Genomic DNA, 24,837 nt, shown 5'->3' with positions numbered 1-24,837 from the left:
ATGGGTGGGTGAATCATAGTGACACCCTTGTTCCAGTCGTAGAGAGCTTCCATCATCCGCGGCCACCCCATACCAAGGAGTCTCTAAGGTGCTCTAAGTGCATTTCGAGTTTGATCTTTCGAGGGTCATAACTTAGAGCTTGTGAGGGTTATCGATGAAATGTTGAATTCTACAGGACGGTCATACCAAGGCCTAAAATAACCTATCTTATTTTTGAGAGATCACATTCTGTTTGGATTCGGCACAGCAATCTCGCTTGATGTCAAAACTCGCAGTGTGCCTCAGTTCATACGTGCACCACAACGTAACTCTAAAACCGCTGATCTTGGCATAAAATCATCAGCACCATTAGCTTTGGATGGGTGGGTGAACCCTAGTGACACCCTTTTTCTAGCCACACAAAGCATCCATCATCTGTGGCCACCCCATACTGAGGAGTCTCCAAGGTGTTCTAAGTGCATTTCGAGGTCAATTTTCTGAGGGTCATAACTCAAAACTCGTGAGGGCTATCAATGAGACATTGAATGCTACAGGATGGTCATGCTGAGGCCTAAAATAACCTATCTCATTTTTGAGAGATCACATTCTATTTGGATTCAGCACAGTAATCTCGCTCAATGCCAAAACTCACAGTGTGCCTTAATTTATAGGTGCACCATAGCATAACTTTGAAATCGTTGATCTTGGCATCGAATTGTTAGGGCAATTAGCTCTAGATGGTTAGGTGAACCCTAGTGAAACCATTGTTTCGATCACAAAGAGCCTCCATCATTTGTGGCCACCTCGTACCGAGGAGTCTCCAAGTTGCTCTAAGTGTGTTTCGAGGTCGATCTTCCAAGGGTCATGACTTGGAGCTCATGAGGGCTATCGATGAAATGTTGAATGCTATAGGACAGTCATGCCAAGGCCTAAAATAAGCTATCTCATTTTCAAGAGATCACATTCTGTTTGGATTTGGCACAACAATCTCGCTTGATGCCAAAACTCAGTGTGCCTCAGTTCATAGGTGCACCACAGTGTAACTTTGAAACCATTGATCTTGGCAAAGAATTTTTAGCACCATTAGCTCTGAATGGGTGGGTGAACCCTTGTGACACCCTTTTTTTAGCCGTGGAGAGCCTCCATCATCTGTGGCCACCCCGTACCAAGGAGTCTCCAAGGTGCTCTAAGTGCGTTTTGAGGTCAATCTTTTGAGGGTCGTAACTTGGAGCTCGTGAGGGCTATTGATGAAATATCAAATGCTACAAGATGGTCATTTTGAGGCCTACATTAACCTATCTCATTTTTGAGAGATCACATTCTGTTTGGATTCGGCACAGCGATCTCACTCGATGCCAAAACTTGCAGTGTGTCTTACTTCATAGGTGCACCACAGCATAACTTTGAAACCACTGATCTTGGCATCAAATTTTTAGTTTCATTAGCTCTATATGGGTGGGTGAACCCTAGTGATACCCTTGTTCCAACCACCAAGAGCCTCCATCATCTGTGGCCACCCCATACCGAGGAGTCTCCAAGGTGCTCGAAGTGCATTTCGAGGTCAATCTTCTGAGGGTCATAACTCGGAGCTCGTGAGGGTTATTGATGAAATGTAGAATTCTATAGGAAAATCATGTTGAGGCCTAAAATAACCTATCTCATTTTTGAGAGATCACATTTTGTTTGGATTTGGCACAGAGATCTCGCTCGATGCCAAAACTCGAGTTCATAGGTGCACCACAGTGTAACTTTGAAACCGCTGATCGTGGCATTGAATTGTCAGTGTCATTAGCTTCGGATGGGTGGTTGAACCCTATTGATATCCTTGTTCCATCCACGAAGAGCCTCCATCATCTACGGCCACCTTATACGAAGGAGTCTCCCAGGTGCTCTAAGTGCATTTTGAGGTCAATTTTTTGAGGGTTGTAACTCGGAGCTAGTGAGGGCTATTGATGAAACATCAAATGCTATAGGATGATCATTTTGAGGCCTAAAATAACCTATCTCATTTTTGAGAGATCACATTTCGTTTGGATTCGGCACAACAATCTCGCTTGATGCCAAAACTCGCAGTGTGCCTCAGTTCATAGGTGCACCATAGTGTAACTTTGAAACCGCTGATCTTGGCATCAAATTTTTAGTGCCATTAGCATCAAATGGGCAAGTGAACCCTAGTGACACCCTTTTTCTAGCCACGGAGAGCCTCCATCATTTGCGGCCACTCCGTATCGAGGAGTTTCCAAGGTGCTCTAAGTGCTTTTTAAGGTCGTTATTTCGAGGGTCATAACTCAGAGATCATGAGGGGTATTGATGAAATGTCAAATGTTGCAGGACGATCATGCTTAGGCCTAAAATAACCTATCTCATTTTTGAGTGATCACATTCTGTTTGGATTCGGCACTGTGATCTCGCTCGATGCCAAAACTCGCAATGTGCCTCAGTTCATAGGTGCACCATAGTGTAACTTTGAAACTGATGATATTAGCATTGAATCCTCAGTACCATTAGCTCTATAAGGGCGGGTGAACCCTAGTAACACCCTTGTTCTGACTATAGAGAGCCTCCATCATCTGTGGCCACCCTGTATGAGGAGTCTCCAAGGTGCTCTAAGTGTGTATCGAGGTCAATCTTCTGAGGGTCATAACTCAGATCTCGTGAGGGCTATCGATGATACATTGAATGCTACAAGACGGTCATGTCGAGGCCTAAAATAACCTATCTCATTTTTGAGAGATCACATTCCATTTGGATTTGGCACAACGATCTCGCTTGATGCCGAAACTCATAGTGTACCTCAGTTCATAGGTGCACCACAGCATAACTTTGAAACCACTAATATTGGCATCGAATTGTTAGCACCATTAGCTCCAAATGGGTAGGTGAACCATAATGAAACCCTTATTTTGGCTTGCCGAGAGCCTCCATCATCCGCGGCTATCCATGGTTGAGAAGTGGAGTCCTTAAGTGTGTTGAGATTAGATTTGAAGCTAAGAGTTAGTTTCAAGGTTGAAGGTGGAGTTAAAAATCATATTTGGAGTTATGTGAACCTTGTGTAGGAGGTTAACAAGTGTGTTTATGTCATGATAGCACTTCTAATTAAACATTGCATCCAAATTTGATAATAAAGGTTGTTAAAATGTTATTCACAAATTATTGTATTTGAATCAAATATAACAAACATGATCAAAATTAATGATATTCCATAAACATGAACAATATACATGATCCACGATAAATTGAACAATACTAGATACTAAATTAATCTGTATATCATTGTGCAAATAAATGAAAAAAATATATATCAAAATACATGTATCCATAGACAAATTACACAAATATATATCAAAGTTCATGTATCCATAGACAAATTACACAAATATATATCAAAATGCATAGATCCATTAACAAAATGTGGTTGATTATGCCATCGAAATGTGTATAATATCAATATTTTTGTAAACAATGTGGCATATGCCATCTCAAAATGTCTCATGATGCATCCTATGACAATTATACTATTCTAGGCTACTAGTGGATGATCAAAATGTAGCCCCTTTGCTGCACTAGGTGGATCGGATGCCTCCTACATAAATAAAAAAGGAAAACCCAAAGTTAGACTACTAAATTTATATGATTCTTTGTATCTAACATTTAATTACTCAAATGCTTAATGAAGATTTATACTATTAAACTTTCATCATAAATACCTCTCTTTTCAACCTCCTACACTGGTCAAGTGTCCTCTTGTATGCCCTCGAAAATGCTTGTACCTTGCTGATTGTGGCCTATGTATGTTCAAATATGTTTGTTAGATGAATCTACAACTTAAACTATAGCATTATAATTCATAGCATGCTAAATTTATAACACATAATCAAGAATTCAAACTACAACTTACTAGTGTAGGCTCCTCCTCAGAATATAGTGGCTGCATCATCAAAGATACAAAACTCTCCCATCCAACCTCATGTGCACTAGGAGTTTCCTATGAGATACAAAATACTAGTTTTTAATATCACATAAATCAATTTTGAATTTATTTATGAAAATAAGGAAAATAAAAAATAAATGATACCTATACATACAAAGGGGCTCTCAATGCGAATGGAAATGCTTGAGCGTCTACGACATGGAATTTGCATGGGATCATTGCCAGTAGCCATGCCCTGTACAATAAAGAATGTAATTAAATTTCATTACCACAAAAATTTTACAAGAATGCATCAATATTTAATCAAATAGAAAGCACCTAATTACCTTTCCTTTGTCAATGGGTCCTAGCTCATCCCCCGCACTTTGTCCCCCAGGGACAAGTGGTACCTGCAAGATAAAAGAAAGATTAGAAACCATATATGATACAATATCAAATAGAAAAAATAATGAGAACACAACATAATGTATCATAGATGTCTCAAGGCCAAATGAAATAGCTAAAAGTGTGGCATCATCAACCTATCTCAGCTCCTCCTCAATCATCAACTAAACATGAATGAAGATCACATACATGTATAAATCAGTATGGCATAAAAATTAAAATTACTCTATTATAAAGATTAACTTTAAATCGCATATGTCATAACAAAAAAATGTATACACGTACCAACACAAAAGGAGTCCATGCCTCTACTTGCCCCTCCTCTCTTACATCAAGGTCTATAGCCTCTAGACATGCACTTGGTGCATCCTCGTCAAATACAAACTGATACTCAAAATGATCACCTATGCGACCCAGACAAATATTATTGCATGTTATGCAAGTATGGGGCACACAAACATGTGATGAGCTCACCAATGATGAACTCGTGCAAGCATCATCAACATGGGGAGATAGCACTGACCTAGCCTGGGATATCAATAAGCTACTCAATCTATGGATGGCTCTAATAGTTTGAGAGCTAGCCTCTGCAATGATATCAAGATGTTGCACTCAAGGAGGGGGGGAGACATTAGTACGGGGGACAAAAGTGCCAGCTTTCTTCTACTGGGAAGAGGGTCTATCCTGAGGAGCTCCTAATCCTACACCCATGTTGGGATTCATGCTCTAATAGGTCACCTTGAGGCCCAACACAAATTCTACATACAATTTTCTAAGGAAATAAAATGGCATCTCTAAATTGCTATGTGGAGGGATGTCAAAAATCATCCACCAACAATCCCAAAAGTTTGCACGTATGGCATCATTTGTGCACCATTTAATTGATAGTTTGGGCTTTTTGCGATCAACTGGTAAACTAGTTTTTGGGTTTGCAAAAGGGGCAACCAAATCATCTTTACTTATATTGAGGGCCGCAACCTCATCATAGTCCAACCCATCATCAAACATCTCATGCATTTTATCACACCAACGAAGAGCAGCATTTTGTTCCTCGATAAGTGTTTCAACGTTATCCACTATGGTGTTTAACATGGATAACATAGGAGCCAAGTGGGTACAGTATTATATGTTGTTCGCAAAGCCCTCAATTAGGTGAGATTTTTAAATATCAAATCCTCGATTCGAGGAGGGTTTTGAGGGGGTAAAGCATCATTTGGTGGATGATTTTGAGGAGGCACTGGATCTTTTGGTGGGGGGTTATGAGGAACAATATTCCTTGCCTCAGTATCATCATTTTGGTCAGCCATACCTATTAATTTGCAAAACATAATTTATTTATTTTTTAAATCTAAATTTTAACAATTTCTATCAGAAAAAACCTAAATTTTAACAAATTCAATTAAAACTAACAAATTTATAATAAAATTTAATAAATTTATAATAAAATTGATTGAAAACATTTTTTTAAAAAAACCTAAAGTCACTTACCTTATCGAATATCCATTTTACAATCGGATATCTGAGCTAAAAATGTGAAAACACTATTGAAACAGCAACCCTTAGGTTTTGTTTTTTTTAAATAATAGCACAGTTATCGAGTATCTGATTTGATATCGCATACTCGATATTATCGAATATCCAATTTTATATTGGATATCCGATAATATCAGGTATCCAATATCAAATCAAATACTTGATAAGGCTTGGGGCCTACTTTTTTAGCTTTGGTATCAAGATGGGTGGAAAAAAGTCAAAGTGGATTTTGAAAACCTTTTAGACATTTTCAAACTCTATTTTTTTCGCATCACCACTTTTTGGCACACCATGATCCTACACATACCCTGCTGCTTGAAGTGACAAGAAGAGAAAAATGATTTATCCATCCGTAAAAGGTCAAATCCATGAGGATTTGATCATTTCATGCATTAAAGAGGCATAGAGTGCATTGACATCATGGAAGCAAGGCCCAAGAAGTCATTGGGCATTGAAGAATTTGCCCTGATGGTGTGCCATGGAAAAAGAAAACCACGAGGAAGGATTACAAGACATGTTATCCACTCACAACATGTAGGGTTGGCCTTGGGGGGAACCTAATTTTCCTGAAATTGAATGATGGACATCGATATAGATCCTCCAATGAAATGAATGACCCAAATGCGGCAAGAATCCCCCCAATGATAGATTAAGTCACCATCATCGATGCAGATCTTCCCCTTGAGATGGACAGTCAAGATGCAAGAGAATCTCCCTCAATGAGAGATTAAAACACAGTCATCAATCAAGATGAGCTTTATTTCTAGTAGATGGTTGAGATGCAACAAGGAGAGTCCAAGATGAGTCAGATCCAACGGTTGTCATGCAATTTTGGGCTTCAAAACCTTGCAGAGACTTCGCAAAGTGAAGAAATGCCATAATGGAAATGTGTGGCAACATGATGCAATTTTGGGCTTTAGAGTATTGAAGGAACAAAGTAGCATGAGGAAACATTGGAATGGCGAAACACGGTAGCGTCTTGTACCTTGTCATTTGACAAAATGGATGGCGATCTTATAATCTTTCGTTGAATCTCTATCATCGATCTTTGTAATGCATTTTGTGTTAAAAAAACAAGCGTCAAAGATGGGACCCTCCACCATGTGGCACAATTCTAGACTTCGAAGCCTTGCGAAGACTCTGCAACATGAAGAAACATCAAAATGGTGATGTGTGGTAGCATCTCGTTTGCATGTGTATGAAACTCTAGACCCCTCCAGCTGCTCATATGGAGTTTGTGGACCAATCATGGACAACAAGACTTTGTCACCTGCGGGCCCACCAGAGCCAACTTGTTTGGAGCGCTCAGCATACATGGCACAATTATGGACCTAGGAACCTCATGGAGACTGTGCACTATGAATAAATGTCAGAATGGTGATGCATGGCAGCATCTCGCACTTTTAGGAGGATAGGAAAATATTTTGCAAAAACATGAGAGTCGTCGAACCTCACCTACGTGGGTCAACCTGACCAAGAATAAACTGAGTTCACTAGGTCAATGAAGAAACAAAGCTAACACAAAATATTAGCCACCAACTTTAGTGGGTTAACCCAAAACAAGAATCCAACCCATTGAAAGTTTCTTAGATCGGTTATCAGCGATGGGTTGAATGGGGGGTGAATCGGCCAATAGTTTCTCAAAAGTATTGGTTGATCAAAAGTTGTGACCTTCTCAAATTTTAAAGATTACATATTCATGTACATGTAGCAAATACTCTAGCTCAATGTCAAAATTTGAATGCATTTCTAAGCATTTTGTTCTAACTAAGGTTTATGGTATGAACATAGGGTCTTCACTGAAGGGAAAATACAATACCATGTCAGTTCATATGGGAGGTTTTAAATCAAAAAAAAAAGGGGTAGATATATTGCCTCAACTGGGAGGAGATGAGTTTTTTAAGGGTGAGGTTGGGGGTTTATATAGGAAAATAAATGTTGGGGGGTATTGGGTGGTTACTGGAGGAGGGTGACAAAAAAGGAGTTTGGAACAATATTTTTCGAAAATAGGAGGGTTCTTTAGTATGTCATGAATGTGTGTGCTATGATTTAGGTTCACCAAGTCAAGCTCTCATGTGTATGAATTGCATCAATATTAATCACATACGTTAATTGCATTCCAAAATATTCTCGTCTATATGTCTCATAGTTACACATTTCATTGTACACCAAACTTTGCACCATCATAGAACCAATTCAAGTGATTACAAATAATTGACTCAATAAATAAACACCATTTGTCATCATTAAAAAGAAATTATAAAAAATAATTAAATTTAGAAATGACAATTTGAAATTCACAGTCATAATATTTAATAACAAAATATGATATAAAAATGTGATTGAACACATTTGAAGCCTCTAAGTAGATATTAAGCATTTATTTACCCTCAATCAACCAAAACCATATTTGTATCAATTGCATTCTACTAAGTATTCTTGTACTTTTCTACATATATTAACTAGACCCTCTACCCATGATTGCATCAAACTTTGACAACTCCAACATTGATATCACAATTTATGTCATCAATGATAGAAAATGTATGCCCTAATTTGACACAATTAATCAGCTTCATGGGACCCAACAGCCCCTTGAAAGCATGCGTCCACTACACCAAAGAAAGCATAGATAGGAACAATAGATGCTCCTCATAGCACACTATTAAATTCCATTACGCCAACTTTAACATGGCTAGCAATAAATTCAATAACATAAGAATTGATTCTTAGAAGGATTCTCCTTTCCAAGGCAACAAGTGGAAGTTTTAAAAGATGTTGTGCATGTATTGGATATCTAAAATATTTTTTCCTTATAATCATTGATCAGATCATGCTTCATATTTGTGCATCCAACTCATGCCACAGAAGAATATACTGTGTGTTAAATTTTATAATGTAAAGCAATCTGATTTTCAATGTCTGTAGGTTGTTTTGAAGGGTGAGAGAAGACAAAAACAGTACTTCAGATTCAGTATATGCAAGCTACCATAATCAGCCAGCAATATCCCATGAACACAGGAATTTACTATGGAAAAAATAGCCTTTGTTTAAACTATAAGCCTTGATAGTTGTCTATCTTTCAAGTTAACTACTACATTTTCTAAAGTATCTGAGCCACAAAGTTCCCCAATTAAGAGAAATGTGACAGACCATAAATGAAGTTGTTTGCATTGACTTGAGATATTAAAACTAGCAGTCTTGGCATTTGTATTGACTTGGGATTTTAAAGTTTTATTATAGTATTGATCTGAGATGTTTACAGTGAGATTTTAAAGATAGTAGTTGTCAAATACCTTTTTTTCTTTATTAAATTAGAGATACCATATTTGTAGCCAATGAACAAACATCCAGGAGAAAATGTCTACATTTTCAAAGGTCTGACAGTGATATTATTCTGTTATATGTTAACAAACCGTGTGCATGTTTATATTGGTCTCCCTAACATTATTTTTATATAAACCTATGTAGTTGTTGATCCGACATTTTCATTTTCTGAAAAATAATCAAGTGATGTCAACCATTAAGTAATTAAACCAGGCATTAGTCGCTGCAGAATTCTTTACTTGTAAAAGCATAATTATATTGGCAATCTATCAGGTTTATATCATTTAAATTTAGAAGGTAATGCTTTTTACATCAGAAGTATAATATTTTGGCGAACTAAATGGTGAATCTGATAGTGGTGGTTGTCAATTAGATGGAACACCCTTAGTTAGCGGCTTGAGGGCAATGTTCTTAGTTGATTTTTGTATCTAAATACTAGAATGGTGATAAGGTTTAATAACTATTTAAGTTAATATTTGAGTGAGTGAGAGATATAAGTTCTACAAGTGGAGAGATGAGGTAGGAGGGAAAAAATGTTTTTAACTTGAAAAGCAATAATGACAACCCAAATTAGCATTTGAATGATCTTTTGATGCATTGCAAAAGAGGAGTCTCTCCCAAAGAAACATTATTAGAGATCATTCAAAACAAGAGATCCCCAATGTTGTCGGGATAATATTGCACAACTAGGTGGGAAGTTGAGACTCCCACTATGAGGATGGAACCCTTTACACAAAATTATATCTAGACAAAAAGTAGGCTCATCCAACACTTGAACATGCCTATGAGTCATAGAAGAAAAAAGATAAGTGATCAATATCCTATCCTTAAGAAAATTGTCTCACAATAATTTTTTCGTCTTTAGTAACACACAACAAAGCCTTCTTATTTGTGTCTTTTGAATCATTTTTGTCATTAAATCAACCCTCTTGTATTTGGAACCACAACCATTGTGTCAATCATCACTCTAGTTCACACAAATTGTGCTATAGGAAAAATGATTTATGAGGACTATTGATTTTTTTAATTATGAAACTCTCTAGTTCACTTCCACAAGTGCAAAGGTCTGAAAAAACATGTATAACTGGCACTAATATCTTCATAGAAATACACATATGATTAATGTAACTAATTTGGCTAATGTCTACTAAATAAAATATGTGCAACTCTATACAAAATGTTTTAGATATGATAAGGAATAAGTGACGTTTACAAATATCTTTGAGAAATCTAATGAAATATGAGGACCATGAATGCCTCAATTAGACCCTAACATGGAGCATTTCAATAGTCATGAATGAAGGATGATAACAACAAATAAGTGTGCATTAAATGCTTCTATAAAGCTTATATAAAGCTAATATAACTACATTAATTCCTTTGCAATTAAATTATAGATACATGTTTGATGGTACTTCTTCAGTCAATCCTAGATAATCCTTTTGAGTTTTGACTAACCTAATGCACTATCATGAAATCTGGAATAAGAGTGTTCTTTATGTGTAATTGGAACATAACCACCCAAGACAACAATGCAATGATCAATAGCTCATTTTTAATTTTCACAAATCACCAAAGATGTGATGGAGGAGATCACTTGTCAAGAAAGGAAAATGAACAAAGAACAGCTGCACAAGACAAAATTAATATGATTATGGTATTTAAGTCAACTTTCCTCTTCTCTATAGATTTTGCACCTAATACACAACTCTTGTTGTCATTGCGTGCCACAACACACTTTTGATATTAAACTTTATTTAACACATATTCTTGTATTTGACTAATTGTAATCTCACATGGGACATGTGGAAATTTAAATAACACTACATAAATGCATTTCAACCATAAATAGAATCAATTTTATGGAAGACAACTTCCAAGATAGCTAGTGGTGGATGGTTTAGGATATAGCACTACAATTTCCTTCTCTTATTTTTAAATAATAACATATTATTTGTTATCCATGAAAATATCACATTAACAAGGTTTTTGGTTGATAGATATTATATTCTCATTAGTAAAATCACTTAGATTTGGTTTCTATTTTTAGTTTAGAGATATCTGAATATTGTAAGCTATGATCATATTGTAGATAGATAGATAGATGGATGGATGGATAGATGGATGGATGGATGGATAGATAGATAGATATACATATACACATACACACACATGTATAGATACACATACATACATATAGACACACGCACACACATATAATTTTAATAATATAACTAATTTATTGTCTTGTGTTTCCTCATAACATATAAACCCTATCTTTCATATGAGTAGTTTGTGCTTATAACCTATCATCTTTGAAGGGGCGATACAATAGCACATGCATTCATAATGGGGGGTTTAAAGTGGACAAGAAAATGAAGCAATATATATTACCTAAATAGGAGAGATGGGGTTTGGGTAGGCATTTATATAGGAAAAGTTGTATGGAAGTACAAGGTGAATATTGGAAGGTGGTGACAAAAAAGGAGTTCGGAAAAATATTGTTTGAAAATAGGCAAACTCTTTAGTTGTCATGAATGTAAATACTATGATTTAGGTTAATTAAGTGAAGCGCTCGTGTTTGCATCCTATAAGATACTATATAAGTCTAGATCAAGTTAGCTTATACTAGCTAATACATATTACTTTATAACTCAACTAAGTACTTACAATAATTTATCTCCCTACAAGTTGTAAAAATCAACTATCATAAAATTATATTCATTTAATCCAAGTGTTATTTGGAAAACACAAGAATGGGTATACTTTGATTAATTTTTGAATTAAGGTGAGGCTATCAAAGTGAATACATATGAGGACATTAGTTTAGACCTTCTAAATTAACTAAAAGGGTAATAGTACAATATTCACATGGACAAAATGCATGGTACAAAATAATACTTTCAATGTCTATGTAGGGTGGCATCTAAAACAAAGACAAATGTTTGGAGGGCCAACATTAAATATAACTTTTTTATAAAAACAAGATAAGGAACTATTGCAACACCAAAAGGAATAGAATTATTGGCAATTATCTTACAACTAGGTGAAAACCCTCTTCTTCAAGAGTCTCATTTGAAAGTTGTTAAATTGAACTAGAGAGATGGACAATTAGGAATGCCATATTTATGACACAAGGTGAATGGTGTTCATGAGGTCTTAAGCTAACTACAAGTAGCATTATCTCTATTTCCTAGCTAGAGGCTAAGAGTCACAAGACTAGAATCAAGATCTCTTCAAGAAAATTGGTTGTGATCTTGTTGATTCTCTCAAATTGAGAAGAGGAGAGGCATGTGACTATCAATAGTGAATGAAAAATTACGTGTGATCCAAAAGCTCTTGTAGATGCACCACTTGGAATACAACTTTGCTAATATGCACCTAAATCTACATGAGCACTTTAGAACAAATCATATTTTTTAAATAAACAAAAAAAAGCATTAATCAAATACTCTAATTAAGGCAACTTCTATATTTCCAAATGCTAAATAGAATTGGCCTATAAGACCTGAAGAAATCATGAATTCAATTCTAAGCTTTCCCAACTCCAGTGCAAAACTATAAGAACAAATTATATATTTGAAAATTGAATATTTTAATATTATTAATCATTTTAAAATTCATGATATTATATTTAAGATTTTAAATTTGATTATTGATTTTATTTATAAAAGTAAATTTAATCGAAAACACAGAGATCATAAAAATAATGAGGCTCTGATCATACTCCAGACTATATTAAAATAATGAGGCTATAGAGACTAGATTAATGGATTAGAACGACTTATAGGTAAAAAATTCTTCATAAAAAAATTGTTATATACACTCCCCACTGCCATCAAATTTAGGCCACCCGCACATCTGCAATGAAGGAAAATAACAAAACCAGGTGACGAAGACACTCGATTCAGTTTTAACCCTTGTTGAATCAGATAAAAAATAATATGAATAAATTTAATAACCAGATTGTGCAAGAAGTTATACTTTATGACTATCATAATAAATATGATCTGGACACAGAAAACAAGAATTATACTACGATTGGCAATGACGATATAATAGATCTGAAACCGACTAACATCAGTTCTACTTCATTCTGGGTTATCTTCCATCAAAAATTATACAGTTGATTAATTTTCAAAAGCTCTAAAATATCATGAATTTTTCTGAAAATTTCAGTGTTTGATGTTCATGATCTGCATAGTTTGTAGTGGAAAATAACAAAAAATTTGAAAAATAATCACTATGTTTTGTGAATCTAGAAAAAAAAATTAACTTTGTTTTGTCTTCAGTATCTGTCCCATTTAGAATTAGATAATTATTTGAGTTGGCCATTACTGGTAAAGTTACTCAGCAAACTAGCCAAAAAATAAATAAATAAATAAAAATTTAAAAATTTAAAAAAATTTTAAAAAATATTGATATCTTGTGTCACCATATATATTATATGGCTGGCAAAGAATACAATAAGAATTTTGAAACACAGTATTCGAAAATCATCGTGTCAGAGAGATTTCTAGCGTGTGTAATTTACGTAAATGTGAGTACATCCGTGGCATCTCAATCTTCAACTAAAATGGCACCATAAATTCTTCATTTTTATCTGTTAATGTCTAATCTGCTTTATGAAAGTGCATAGGTTCTCAGCTTATCTGCTAAAACATTAAGTGGGTACGTGTGATAAACTATATAGAATATATTAACATGTCAGGGATATGATTTATTTTTAAAAATTATTGTTTTTTAATGATTGGAGCCATCCAATAACTTGTAAAATATCCGTTGCTTTTGCTGGCCTGAACTGAATGTAAGCTTTCCAAAAACCAAAAAGATGCTTCTTTTTTAAAGCGCAAGAAACTCTTTAATGAAATGAAATCCATTGTTTGGCCACAAAAACAAAATCTTTATCCTTCTATTTTCATTATGTGATTTGCTAAAAATGGAAACATGTTAATGTTGGTCATCATCATCTGGAAAGAAGATAGTGAGCCCTTTGAATGATTTTCTTATTATTTTATCAATGATAACACACTTGTACAACTGATGGTTGGTTGGGCCACTCTTAAACAACCCATATTAAAGAAAAAGAAGTAACTTTAAGACTTTTAGTCTAGAACTCAGTCGTTAGTATATGATGATATTTACAATTGAGAAATTTACTGCCAATTAACTATGTTTATATTTTAGATTGCATTTCTTTATAAAAGGTTTAGGACCTTACATAATTTCTTTTATCTCTAATCAAAAACACACTTGTACAACCATCTAAAAGAAGTATAAGCCTCAAGAAAAGTTGAGTTAAAAGCCAATACAATTACTTCCAGTTGTAATGCCTCCATCCACAACCAAATTGTGACCACTTACATACTTGGCTTCATCACTTGCCAAATACAAGGCTGCTTCAGCTATGTCCTTGGCTGTTAGGGTTGGGCCCTTCAAACTTGCAAGGGTCCTCACAAAATCTTCCATTTTATACTTTTCAAATTCAACATCATCCTCTACATTATCATACTCTCTCCAAGCATTAATCAGCATAGAAGTGGCCACCCCAAATGGAGATATTGCATTAACCCTAATCCCATGCTTTCCCAATTCACAAGCAGCATTTTTTGTAAGGCCTATAATGGCATGCTTGGATGCTGTATAAGAATGAGGCCCTAGGCCCCCCATAACACCTGCCACACTTGAAGTAGAAATAATACACCCACTTCTTCTAGGAACCATCACTCTTGCTGCATGTTTAATCCCAAGACCCACTCCTTTCACATTCACAGCCATTACTCTATCAAACTCCTCAGCATCAAAGTCTAATATGCTCTTCTTTCCCTTTGCTTGTTCACCAAGTATTCCTGCATTGTTAAACATTATATCTAATCTCCCATACTTTGAGACTGTTTTCCTTACAACCTCTGCTACATCCTCTTCTTTGCTGACATTGCAATGCATGTAAGCTACTGAAGAAGATAATAAAGATGAAATCTTTTCTCCTCCATTGTCTGTAATGTCTGCTACGACAACTTTTGCACCATGTTTTGCAAAGAGGCGGACTGTGGCTTCACCAATTCCTCTTGCTCCCCCTGTAACTATGGCCACCTTGCCTTCCAATCTACGAGCAAATACATGACTCATTATTTACAAGATAAATTATTGTAATTGAACTTAACCATAAGTTATGATGAACTTGTTTCATACCCATCACTTAAATAAATGCTCACATAAAAACAAATGTACTAATGAAGATTAAGTGATAGATACAAAAGTATTTAATAGTTCCTGAATGATAGGAATAGAGTCCCATAAAATTCTTCCCCCATTGTTAGGTAAAAGTACTTATCTAAATCTTAGAAACCAGCAGTTCATGCAACTTCACTGCCACTTGGCTGCCTTGAAAATATCTATGTACTTCACATAATTATTTCAGTTATTATCCATACAAATCTTTGAAACTTTCAGTTCATGCACCAAAACTTAAAATCTGACAGCCACTTGGCTGCCATCTAATACAAAATGAACAAGTACGCAAGGGCACAATGCAAGAAAAGAAATGCCCATTGTATGTATCTATGACCACATTTTCAAATACTCATTAAAGTACATAACAGAGTTATGTAGCACCAGCAAAAGGGTTTACGGAACTAGGCATCAGGATCGTATTGTGGCTTGAATGAAGTACAATATATTCCCTATTAAACAAACCAAGCTTTGTAGGATTTATAAGAAAAGTGGCATCCCTAGAAACAATAAAGTCTTTTAAAGCAAGTAAAATGAACCCCTTGATAAATCTTACAAACTGTTGTGGCATATAATTGATAAGGGTGTGAATATTATCCTAATGTTCTCCAAATGCATATAGAATATCAATTAAATCAATTATTATTTTCATGGTTTTTAGATATGATTGCATCAGGTTATAATTTTCATGGTTTTCAGATTTGATTGCATCAGCCCTTTTTTAATCAACATGTTAGATTATCATTTTCATTTCTATTTTCTAGTTTTCGGATAATAGATCATGAACTATGATCTAGTTCAAGATCTAAAACATTGATGAGTACTAAATTGATGTTGCAATCAAATTTAGAAATCATGAAATAATTTATCATAGACTATACAAACTTCATCCATTTGTTGTAAATGTGGTTCACCATTAGTATAGAGAAATAAATGCAGGATTTTCATACCTTCTGATAGATGGGTACCCATTTCCATTGCTCTCTTGAACGAGAGGCACCATTAAATTGCTGTCAGAGGCAAATTGCATTGACATTGTAATATGCTAATGTCCAAGAACAAGAACAATTGCAAAATCAGAGTACAAGGTACACCCAAACAAAGATTCAGAAAAAAAAAAGTCTCAAAAACAATATCAAAAGCTATATCATATGGTGTTGACAAGTTTTGGGATGAGCTTATAAATAGCTTTTCTCAAAATGCAACAACACAAGAAAAACATGATTATTGTGGGATCAAGGGATCCTTCTCTGTTACTGGTAACTTATTACGAAATCCACTTGTTCAGAAATCTATGAGAGCTTCAAGAGTAATTTATTCAAGCAAGAAAAAAGCTAAGATGCAGAATTTTGACAAGATTATTCTATTGCCAAGTTTTTCTTTTAGATTGGTTCACATGAAATCATCCATAATTTCTTCTTCTTATTCAGTGTCTGAAAAAAATAGAGTCCAAACATATAAAACACGGAGCTCAAAATAGGTGGAAGCAAAGGAAGAAGCTAGTGAAGGATTAACTATAATATAAAGCTATGTAATGGTAGGTCATACAACAATGAATGTACTGGTCAAAATCCAGCAGAAATCACGTTTGTTTAAAATAAGCAACGATTTGGTTTCACGCAAATTATTTAAGGTTTTCAAGACTGACATCTCGTCTGCTTTCTTGACCTATCTCCACCACTTGTATTTAAAAAGTAGATGATAATCCCAGGCCGTTTATCTGACCACCCCAAATATTCTTAATGCCTGCCCAACTTTGGAAGAAACTTTTTCTTTCGAAAGGCAACATAGTTTAAAATTAAAGAGAAGACATTATTAGGCTGAACATGATCCTCCATTGCTTGTAGGTACAACTGTTCGTTTAAAATTACAATGAACTTGCCATTTGTCAACAAGTTCTTTTTCAACTTCACATCTATAACTCCATTGGAAGGATGACCTATCCAACGAAAACGAAAACTTCACTCCAATTGCAGTAAAGTTTATCTTTAATCCTGAATACTGCAAATCCAATATAATAGTGTCTAGTTTCAAGTATATTCTGTTAATAAATATATGTTCAAAATGTATATATTATAGTTTAGTGTTAAACAAACACAAATATGTTTCGTTGTGAATAAATTTAATATCATGTAAATGATAAATATAAGAAGATTAGCAATCTACATAAAATAAATAAATAATAATATAATGATTAAGTCTAGGTGATGATTGTAAATAACTACCATTATTTATTTTGTTGTCCTCTCACACAACACGCAATTAAGAAACTAACATACAATTCCCTTGAGGTGTTACATACATTATCCATAAACCCTCAAATAGCACACAATTGTTAGAAAAGTATCATGAGGTGTTGGGATATTATTTATAGACCCCTCAAATGAAACATAACTAATTTCTAGAGGTAACTTACCCTTGTATGATCCTCTCTACAATATCTCTTCTAGATCTTATTCATCATCAAAATTTGAATTTTCTTGTTTCTTGGACACTTTGAAAGCAACCACCTTTCTCGAGGAATTTTTATTATTAAATTTCATTGCGAAAGTAGACAAAGATCCATGTAACTCATCCAAAGATAGTGTGTTCAAATCTACATCTTCTTCAATTGCAGCCACCTCTAGATAAAATCTAGAGGATGGAGATTTCAGTATCTTCTTCAAAAATACCATTTCCTTGATTTATTCACCGAGGCCTTTAATAAAGTTAACTATCTCATCAACCTAATGCAAAAAGACAACAATATTCTCATCCTCTTTTATTTTTAGACTTTTAAACTGAGATATGCAAATTTGAAGCTTTCTTCCTTAACTATGTCGCCTCCTTCATATTACTCCTACTTGAATTTGAGTGTTGTCATTAGTGCCAAACTATGGTGAAGAACAAGGTCAATTAATGAAAGACAAAGAGGTCAGTGAACCTTGACACCAAATAGAATAGTGTTATCAAATAGGAATTCAGGCACCGAGTGGATAAAGTGAAGTTCAAGTCAGTAAGCAAAATGATAACCAAGTTGTATGGAGACCAAGTGTAGAGATTACTAAGCATGGATGTTACCAAAGGATAGCAAGTTTACCGAGGAAAGATAGTATTTCCCAAGTGACAAAGAATGCATGTAAATGTTTATAAATGCACAAAATTTCATGTAATTAAATCTTACCAAGCTAGGAAACGGTTTACCAAGATCAATGCAAATATTAGCTAAGATTTATTGGAAATGGAACATGTCTTTATGGATCCCTAGGTGCAAGTATTGACCAATTGGAAATAAACCAAGGCATATTGGTGAGTGTGAATGAATAAGAATCGTTGATCTAAATGATTATGCATTCCAAAAGTTTCCAAACTCTAATTAGGTCACGTATGGTGGAAGCAAAAGGTTTTCTTTAAAAAGAGGGATCGAGAATAGATTACAAATTGATGAGAGTTGAAGTTATACTAAGAGAATGTTAGTTTGATAATATTGCAATAGAACATAGCTATCAAGTAGAGATTAAGGGTAGATTAGTTGATATTAGTCACACGAAGGTGATATCAATATAGAGCATATACCAAATCTGAATTAGGCAAAGTAAGTTGTGCATTATCAAATCACTTTAATGTTACTTTCTTACCATTGTAGTAGAAAATCTCTTAACATAGTGGACCTAACAGTCTCTATGTAAAATCTCCTAGCCGAGTGCACACTTGAAGAGTGTTGTTAAATCCTATGACAAGGTGAACTTCAACAGATTCTATTGTATTACTCCTATTAGGGTAAGTCACCAAAGTGACACTTTTGTATGCCATAACAAGAAATATTTATATTTAAGTAGTGAAGGATTTATGAGTCTCATGTCCACCGCAATTTTTCTCTAACCAAGGGTTTGTACATGACCAGATATGTGTTTCAAATGTGTTGAATGTGTTGATGATTGCATGTGATGTTATTATTGTGATATTTCTTAGATTTTATTAATGTTTTTCATCAAATGTTATTATGATTATGGATGAAACCAAGTTCAATAATCTAGAGGGAAAACAAAGTATTAAGTGAAAATTTTCTAGAGATGTTGATTCACCCCCCACCCTCAACATCTCACATTTCCTAAATATTCCAACAATTGGTATCAAAGCTTGGTTTCTTGTTAAAGATTTTAACCACTTAAGAGAAAAGACTTGAACAGATGGAAAGGTATAGGCTTGATAAGTTATTTGAGAATCAAAGATTAGAATTGGGGATTGCCCTAGGTTAGATCAATGAAATGAAAGAGAAGTTGAAGGACTCATTAAGAAAAAGGAAGGAATTAGCACATCGACAAAATGACACACAATGTCAAGAAGAAGAGTTTGAAGAACTATCTGAGGGAAGCATATCTAATGAATCTGAAGCTACAATATCAAATCTGATGAAAAAGAATCAAACCCTAATCGAGTAGATGAAATCATTGAAGAGATAACAAGAAGCTCACTTGATGAGAATGTGTGAGATCCTAGAATGGAAAAGGCAAGTTGGAGATGATAAGAGAATGGAAGAAGAAGACAAAAGGAACATGACTATAAGACTCAATGAGAAACATGCTAAAATATAAAGGTTGACACAAAACTAGTATGACATGGTAAATCAGCTACTTGGTGCTAATAATAAGATTTTAAAAAGATGGAAGAGATTTATGGATTGAGGTCAGAAATTGAATAACTAAGAAATGAGATGAATACTAAGAAAGAAACCAATGAATGGTTGAACTAAAAGGTAATTTTTAGTGGCTAATGTTCGACAATTGGCTAAATCTAGAAATTTTTGGCTAATAATTTATGATTTAATGCAACCTGAATCGCCATTTTTTATAAAATTTTGTATTAAAAATATTAAAATCTCTCAATAATTTATTTTATTAAAAAAATTAAACTCAAAGATTCACCACAATATTTGAGACATGATTAGATTTTATTCACCTACATATTATATATTATTGGAGAAATTAAAATTAATTCACCAGTATTTATTATAATTTTTACTTACTTTTGGGATATATCACCAATATCTAGTTTTTACTATTGATTTAAAATGTAATGCAATGATACTCTTAATATTTTGTGAGGTTAAAAAATGTTCAAGTTTGATTTGTAATATTCCATGGTGATTAATGAATTTCCTATTATTATTAAGATTTGCTAATATTTTCTACACAAAAAATATGGTTCAAAGATAATCGTCAATATAAAAAAAATTTAAAAATTTTTAAAAAAAATTGAGAGAATAGAAATAATTTTATTTTTTAGAAATAATTTTATTTTTCAGAAATAATTAAAGATTTGTCAATATTTAATATCTTTTACTAGAGGGGGGTTTCTTAAAGTTTACCCTAGGCTGAAGAGATCAAAGGAGAGTATCAGAAAGTTGGATGAACAGTTGAGAAGTTAGAGAAGATCGAGAGACACCACTAGATTAGGCTATATAGAGCACTCTACAATCAAGCAAGGTGAGACATCAATGGAAGTTGAATAAAGGAAAGTGTACACCAATCCAAAACTAAAGAAGCCAACATGCTACTATTGTGGAAAACTTGGATACATTGCTAATGTATGCAAGAGCAAGGTCAATAAAACTAATGCTACGCCTAAGTTTGATGGTTATTCTTATAACTACAATAAGTATGGACATCAAGAATTTGAGTGTAGGTCAAAGTTAAATAACGCTCGTAAGCAGTATAAGTTTGATGGTTATTGCTACACTTGCAACAAGTATGGACATAAGGCACAAGATTGTAGATCACAAAAAAAGCAAAAGTGGAAACCAAGTAGACAAGTTAATACAACCAATTGGGATTACAACACATGGATTACATGTAAGGCGTGTGGAAGATATGGCCACATTGCAAAAAATTTCATGAGGATGCACATGAGAGGAAGATCTAGAACTTAGAAGAACTCTGGCATGGAATGTTTTCATTGTCATTGGGTAGGTCATCTAAGCAAGAATTGCAGATACTGAGCATCAACACCTAATAAATAAGACATAAAAGGAAAAGACAAGGTCGACATTGATGAAATTAAAAGCCAGATGAACATGACATGGAAAAGGAAGAGTGAAGATAGTGGAATTGAAAATGTATTATTTGATGACACCTCATCCTAATGTAGGGTGCTCCCCTTAATACCATAAACACATAGGGGAGAGGACTCGGTACTTGAACATGTTCCAATAGTTGTGATAGGAGTTGTTCACTTGATACCAATACTTATTGACTTAATGCCCAATTTTTTTGACAACATTGTACCAATACTTGTGACTTTAAAGTTGTTAGTATAATGCTAATTACCCAAAATTGAATAAAATGTACCTTGAGTTATAAAAATTAACTAATGATGTGATGCCACATCAAATGTTCAACTATGGGTACCCTTTATGCACGACCATCGGTCTCACATCTTATTTGGGTTTTTTGGACAACTTGGCAAAAAGCATGTTGTGTAGCATCATAATGGGTGACATGGACTTGAAACCTTAGTTATAAGTAGGCAACTCGCCAAGTAAGTTGTTGTAAAAAAATTGGAGTGATTTGAAATTTTTACATAGGATTTTGATAAGCACTAAGTTAGGGTGTTCAAGTATTGAGTCCTCTCCCCTAATAGAAATAAGGAAATAACAACAATTTGGGAGAACAAAATATGGGCTTCTTATTATCATCATTAATGTGAAGTTATGGAGTTTTGAAATACAATATGCAAACCCACATGGGCAATATATTTACAATACTCTTCAACACATAGCTGCAAACTACCACTTGGAACTACCTAAACATCATTATGGGCCTTCCTTATATATGTTATTTTTATTGCTCAAGAAGGTTCTAGACATTAGCCCTAGCCCTTGAGGCTAAAAAAACTCTAACTAAAAATTATTTCCTAATTTATTACATAGGGTCAGCCCTAATCATGTTTTTAGGTACCCCAACTTTGGGAAGCCATAACTTTCAAACCATGCATCTAATTTTCAACTATAAGTACTTTTTAGAATTGTCAACTCTTGAATTACACCGCTTGACATGGGCAAGTGCTAGTCAGGCTAAGAGTTACCTCATTCTAAAGCCTCTAAGGCTGTCAAGTTTGAACTCAAAGGTTTCATACCCAAAAACCTCAATAACTTTTGCAATACATATGGTATGACAATGTAGCTCCACTAGCAAGTTGTTATGACTAAGATGAACCTCCACTTGTGAAATCAAAATATTTTGAGATCGTATGAACATCTTACTAAAAATATAAAGTTTCTATAAATAGTAACTATGAACTAAAATAATCCTTATTGAAAATGACAAAATAACCTGATGGAAGATTGCTCTTACACCCAAGATCCTCCTGCATCACATCCACTAGATTTGGTGACTCCACAACCTTAAACTAATCCACAAAGGTATGTATAGGAACTGCATTTGAATTGTAAGATCATTTATCAATTCCTTAGAAATATAAAATGAGGTCCATATCAACATAAGGTAAGATGCATTAGGACAACACATGTAAAAATGAAATCCATTCTAGTTGGTGAATTCAACTGAGTATGGTAGTTGGTGAAAGTGGTGTGGTAACCGAGTTAGAAGGATAGTCATTGTTAATGTATTATTGACCAAGCAAGATTTAAGGTCTGTAAGAATTGAATTTGGTATGAAACCAAGCTAGAAAGAAGAGCATTTATTGCACCCTACCTAACCCTTAAATTATCTTTACCTATAAATAGGGGTTCAAATGAAATATTATTTACCTTGCATTCACAAGAATTTTAGAGAGAATTTGTAAAATTTCAAGCTATCATTATGAGAGATTGAATTTTGAGCTATATTGAGAATATTTGTTAGAGCAATTTGTTGAACATTCAAGTGAGCCTGAGATGGTTCATAACCATTTTCTACAACCTTAATCATTGTTGGAATTACAAGTGGGAAGAGATTAAACTTCTAAGGGGGGTGCGAATCAGAAGTTTAAACTTGGACCCATAAAACTTTCACCATTCATACATCACATGCATTAATATATTGAAATAACATATAAAGCATATGCATCAATCATGTAAACATGTAATCAAACACACACATAACACCATAAATGATTACCCAGAAAATCTCCAAGTGAGAAAGTAAAACTGGGGTGGGGATGACACCCACAAATCTTCACTACTACAGCAATAAAGTGTATCCAATTAAGGTTACAATGGTTTGACCATGAATCATGATCGTCGTATGAAAGGTCTACCCTGTTAAAGGCTTACAAATACTGTTAAGTCCCACCTTATTAGAGGATTTCAACACACTATTAGAAGTGTGCCTGGTTAGAGGACTTCAACTTACAATTAAGCAAGCACCCTATTAAAGGATTTTATACAGCCTATTAGGACTACTTTGTTAAGAGATTTAACTAAAATCACCTGTTCAAATGTCTCAGCATAGATCTTGTGGTTGATACTTGCTTGCCTAATAACATATCACCTCTGCACAATCTCTGATTCATCCTTCACAATTTGATGTATCAATGTTGTATCCTTTTATATCCTTTGTTCTTCACTTAGCTGATTCTACAATTCACTCTTACTGCTAAGTCACCTTGAATGCTCTACAAACTATATTCGATCATTCACCCCTTGTATATTGTTCTCATCATTGTTGTTTAGAGTTTAGGGCATCATCCCCCTTAAGAAGACTCTGGTGGCTTAGGGTTAGGTATGAATCTATGGCTAAGATTCATCCATTTTTCCACTTAAATATTCCCATTTTCTGATTGGTTGCATGCAATTGTGTAAGGAATCCACATATAGATTTCTCCTTATCTCTAAAAGATCGAGATCTATCCTTAAGTCAGCTTGAAAATGGTTTACATAGTTGTTTGTGCCATTACAAACAAATATGTCCAAACTGTGTCACTTGGCATATGAAGTCTCTGATGCTCGGCATACATTGTATTTATGCTTCTAATTTGGCACCTGAACTGCTTAGCATCCACTATTTACTCAACCCTTGAATCACTCGGCATGGTCTATCTACTCGGCACTCATTGCAACTCGGCATGGTCTAACATTTATATGTTGTGCTCGGCATGTATTACTAGTTCGGCATGAACTAAGTAAATGGCTTAAGTGTATTGATACTCACTTTTCAAAACCAATCTAAGATCAACAATCTCTCCCTTTGACATGAGGGTCAAAAACACTTAAATATACAATATTCTACTTCACTTCTCAAGCATAACATAACCATGACTCGACTTATATACAAAACTTCAAGATTTTCAAAATTTTGCAATAACCTATATACCTCAAAATTGATAACTCCCCCTAAGTTAATGTGTCTATTTTGTATCCAAAATCTTTGCTTCTCTCTAACTTCATAGCACTTTATCTGATACTCTTTCATCTGATATGCTTTGTCATAGCTAATTTTGTATCTGTTTACTGCTTTTCTAAAAAATGTGTCTCT

At 34.4% G+C, this 24,837-nt stretch overlaps 1 protein-coding gene across 1 annotated transcript; it reads right to left on the bottom strand.

The window, feature by feature from the left end:
• Nucleotides 1–14,151: 14,151 nt before the first annotated feature.
• LOC149550401 (short-chain dehydrogenase reductase 2a-like) lies at nt 14,152–17,152 on the bottom strand. Its single transcript, XM_089795078.1, has 2 exons — nt 16,336–17,152; nt 14,152–15,260 (listed from the first exon to the last, which is right to left on the bottom strand). The coding sequence occupies exons 1-2, from the start codon at nt 16,419–16,421 to the stop codon at nt 14,453–14,455; spliced, it is 894 nt and encodes a 297-aa protein (XP_089651204.1). The 5' UTR covers nt 16,422–17,152; the 3' UTR covers nt 14,152–14,452.
• Between the last annotated feature and the right edge of the window lie 7,685 nt (nt 17,153–24,837).

The sequence above is a fragment of the Cupressus sempervirens genome, chromosome 7 (genome assembly GCF_028749045.1).
Source record: "Cupressus sempervirens isolate cs-2001-9-10 chromosome 7, ASM2874904v1, whole genome shotgun sequence".
In the NCBI taxonomy this organism is placed as follows: Eukaryota; Viridiplantae; Streptophyta; class Pinopsida; order Cupressales; family Cupressaceae; genus Cupressus; species Cupressus sempervirens.
This window is presented reverse-complemented; position numbering and strand designations above follow the sequence as displayed.

Bases quoted from the DNA above. Each gene is read 5' to 3' on its own strand.
- LOC149550401 (XM_089795078.1), bottom strand. From the start codon at position 16,421: ATGTCAATGCAATTTGCCTCTGACAGCAATTTAATGGTGCCTCTCGTT. The intron at 15,261-16,335 runs GTATGAAAATCC...ATTTGCTCGTAG, and splicing joins GGGTACCCATCTATCAGAAG to ATTGGAAGGCAAGGTGGCCA.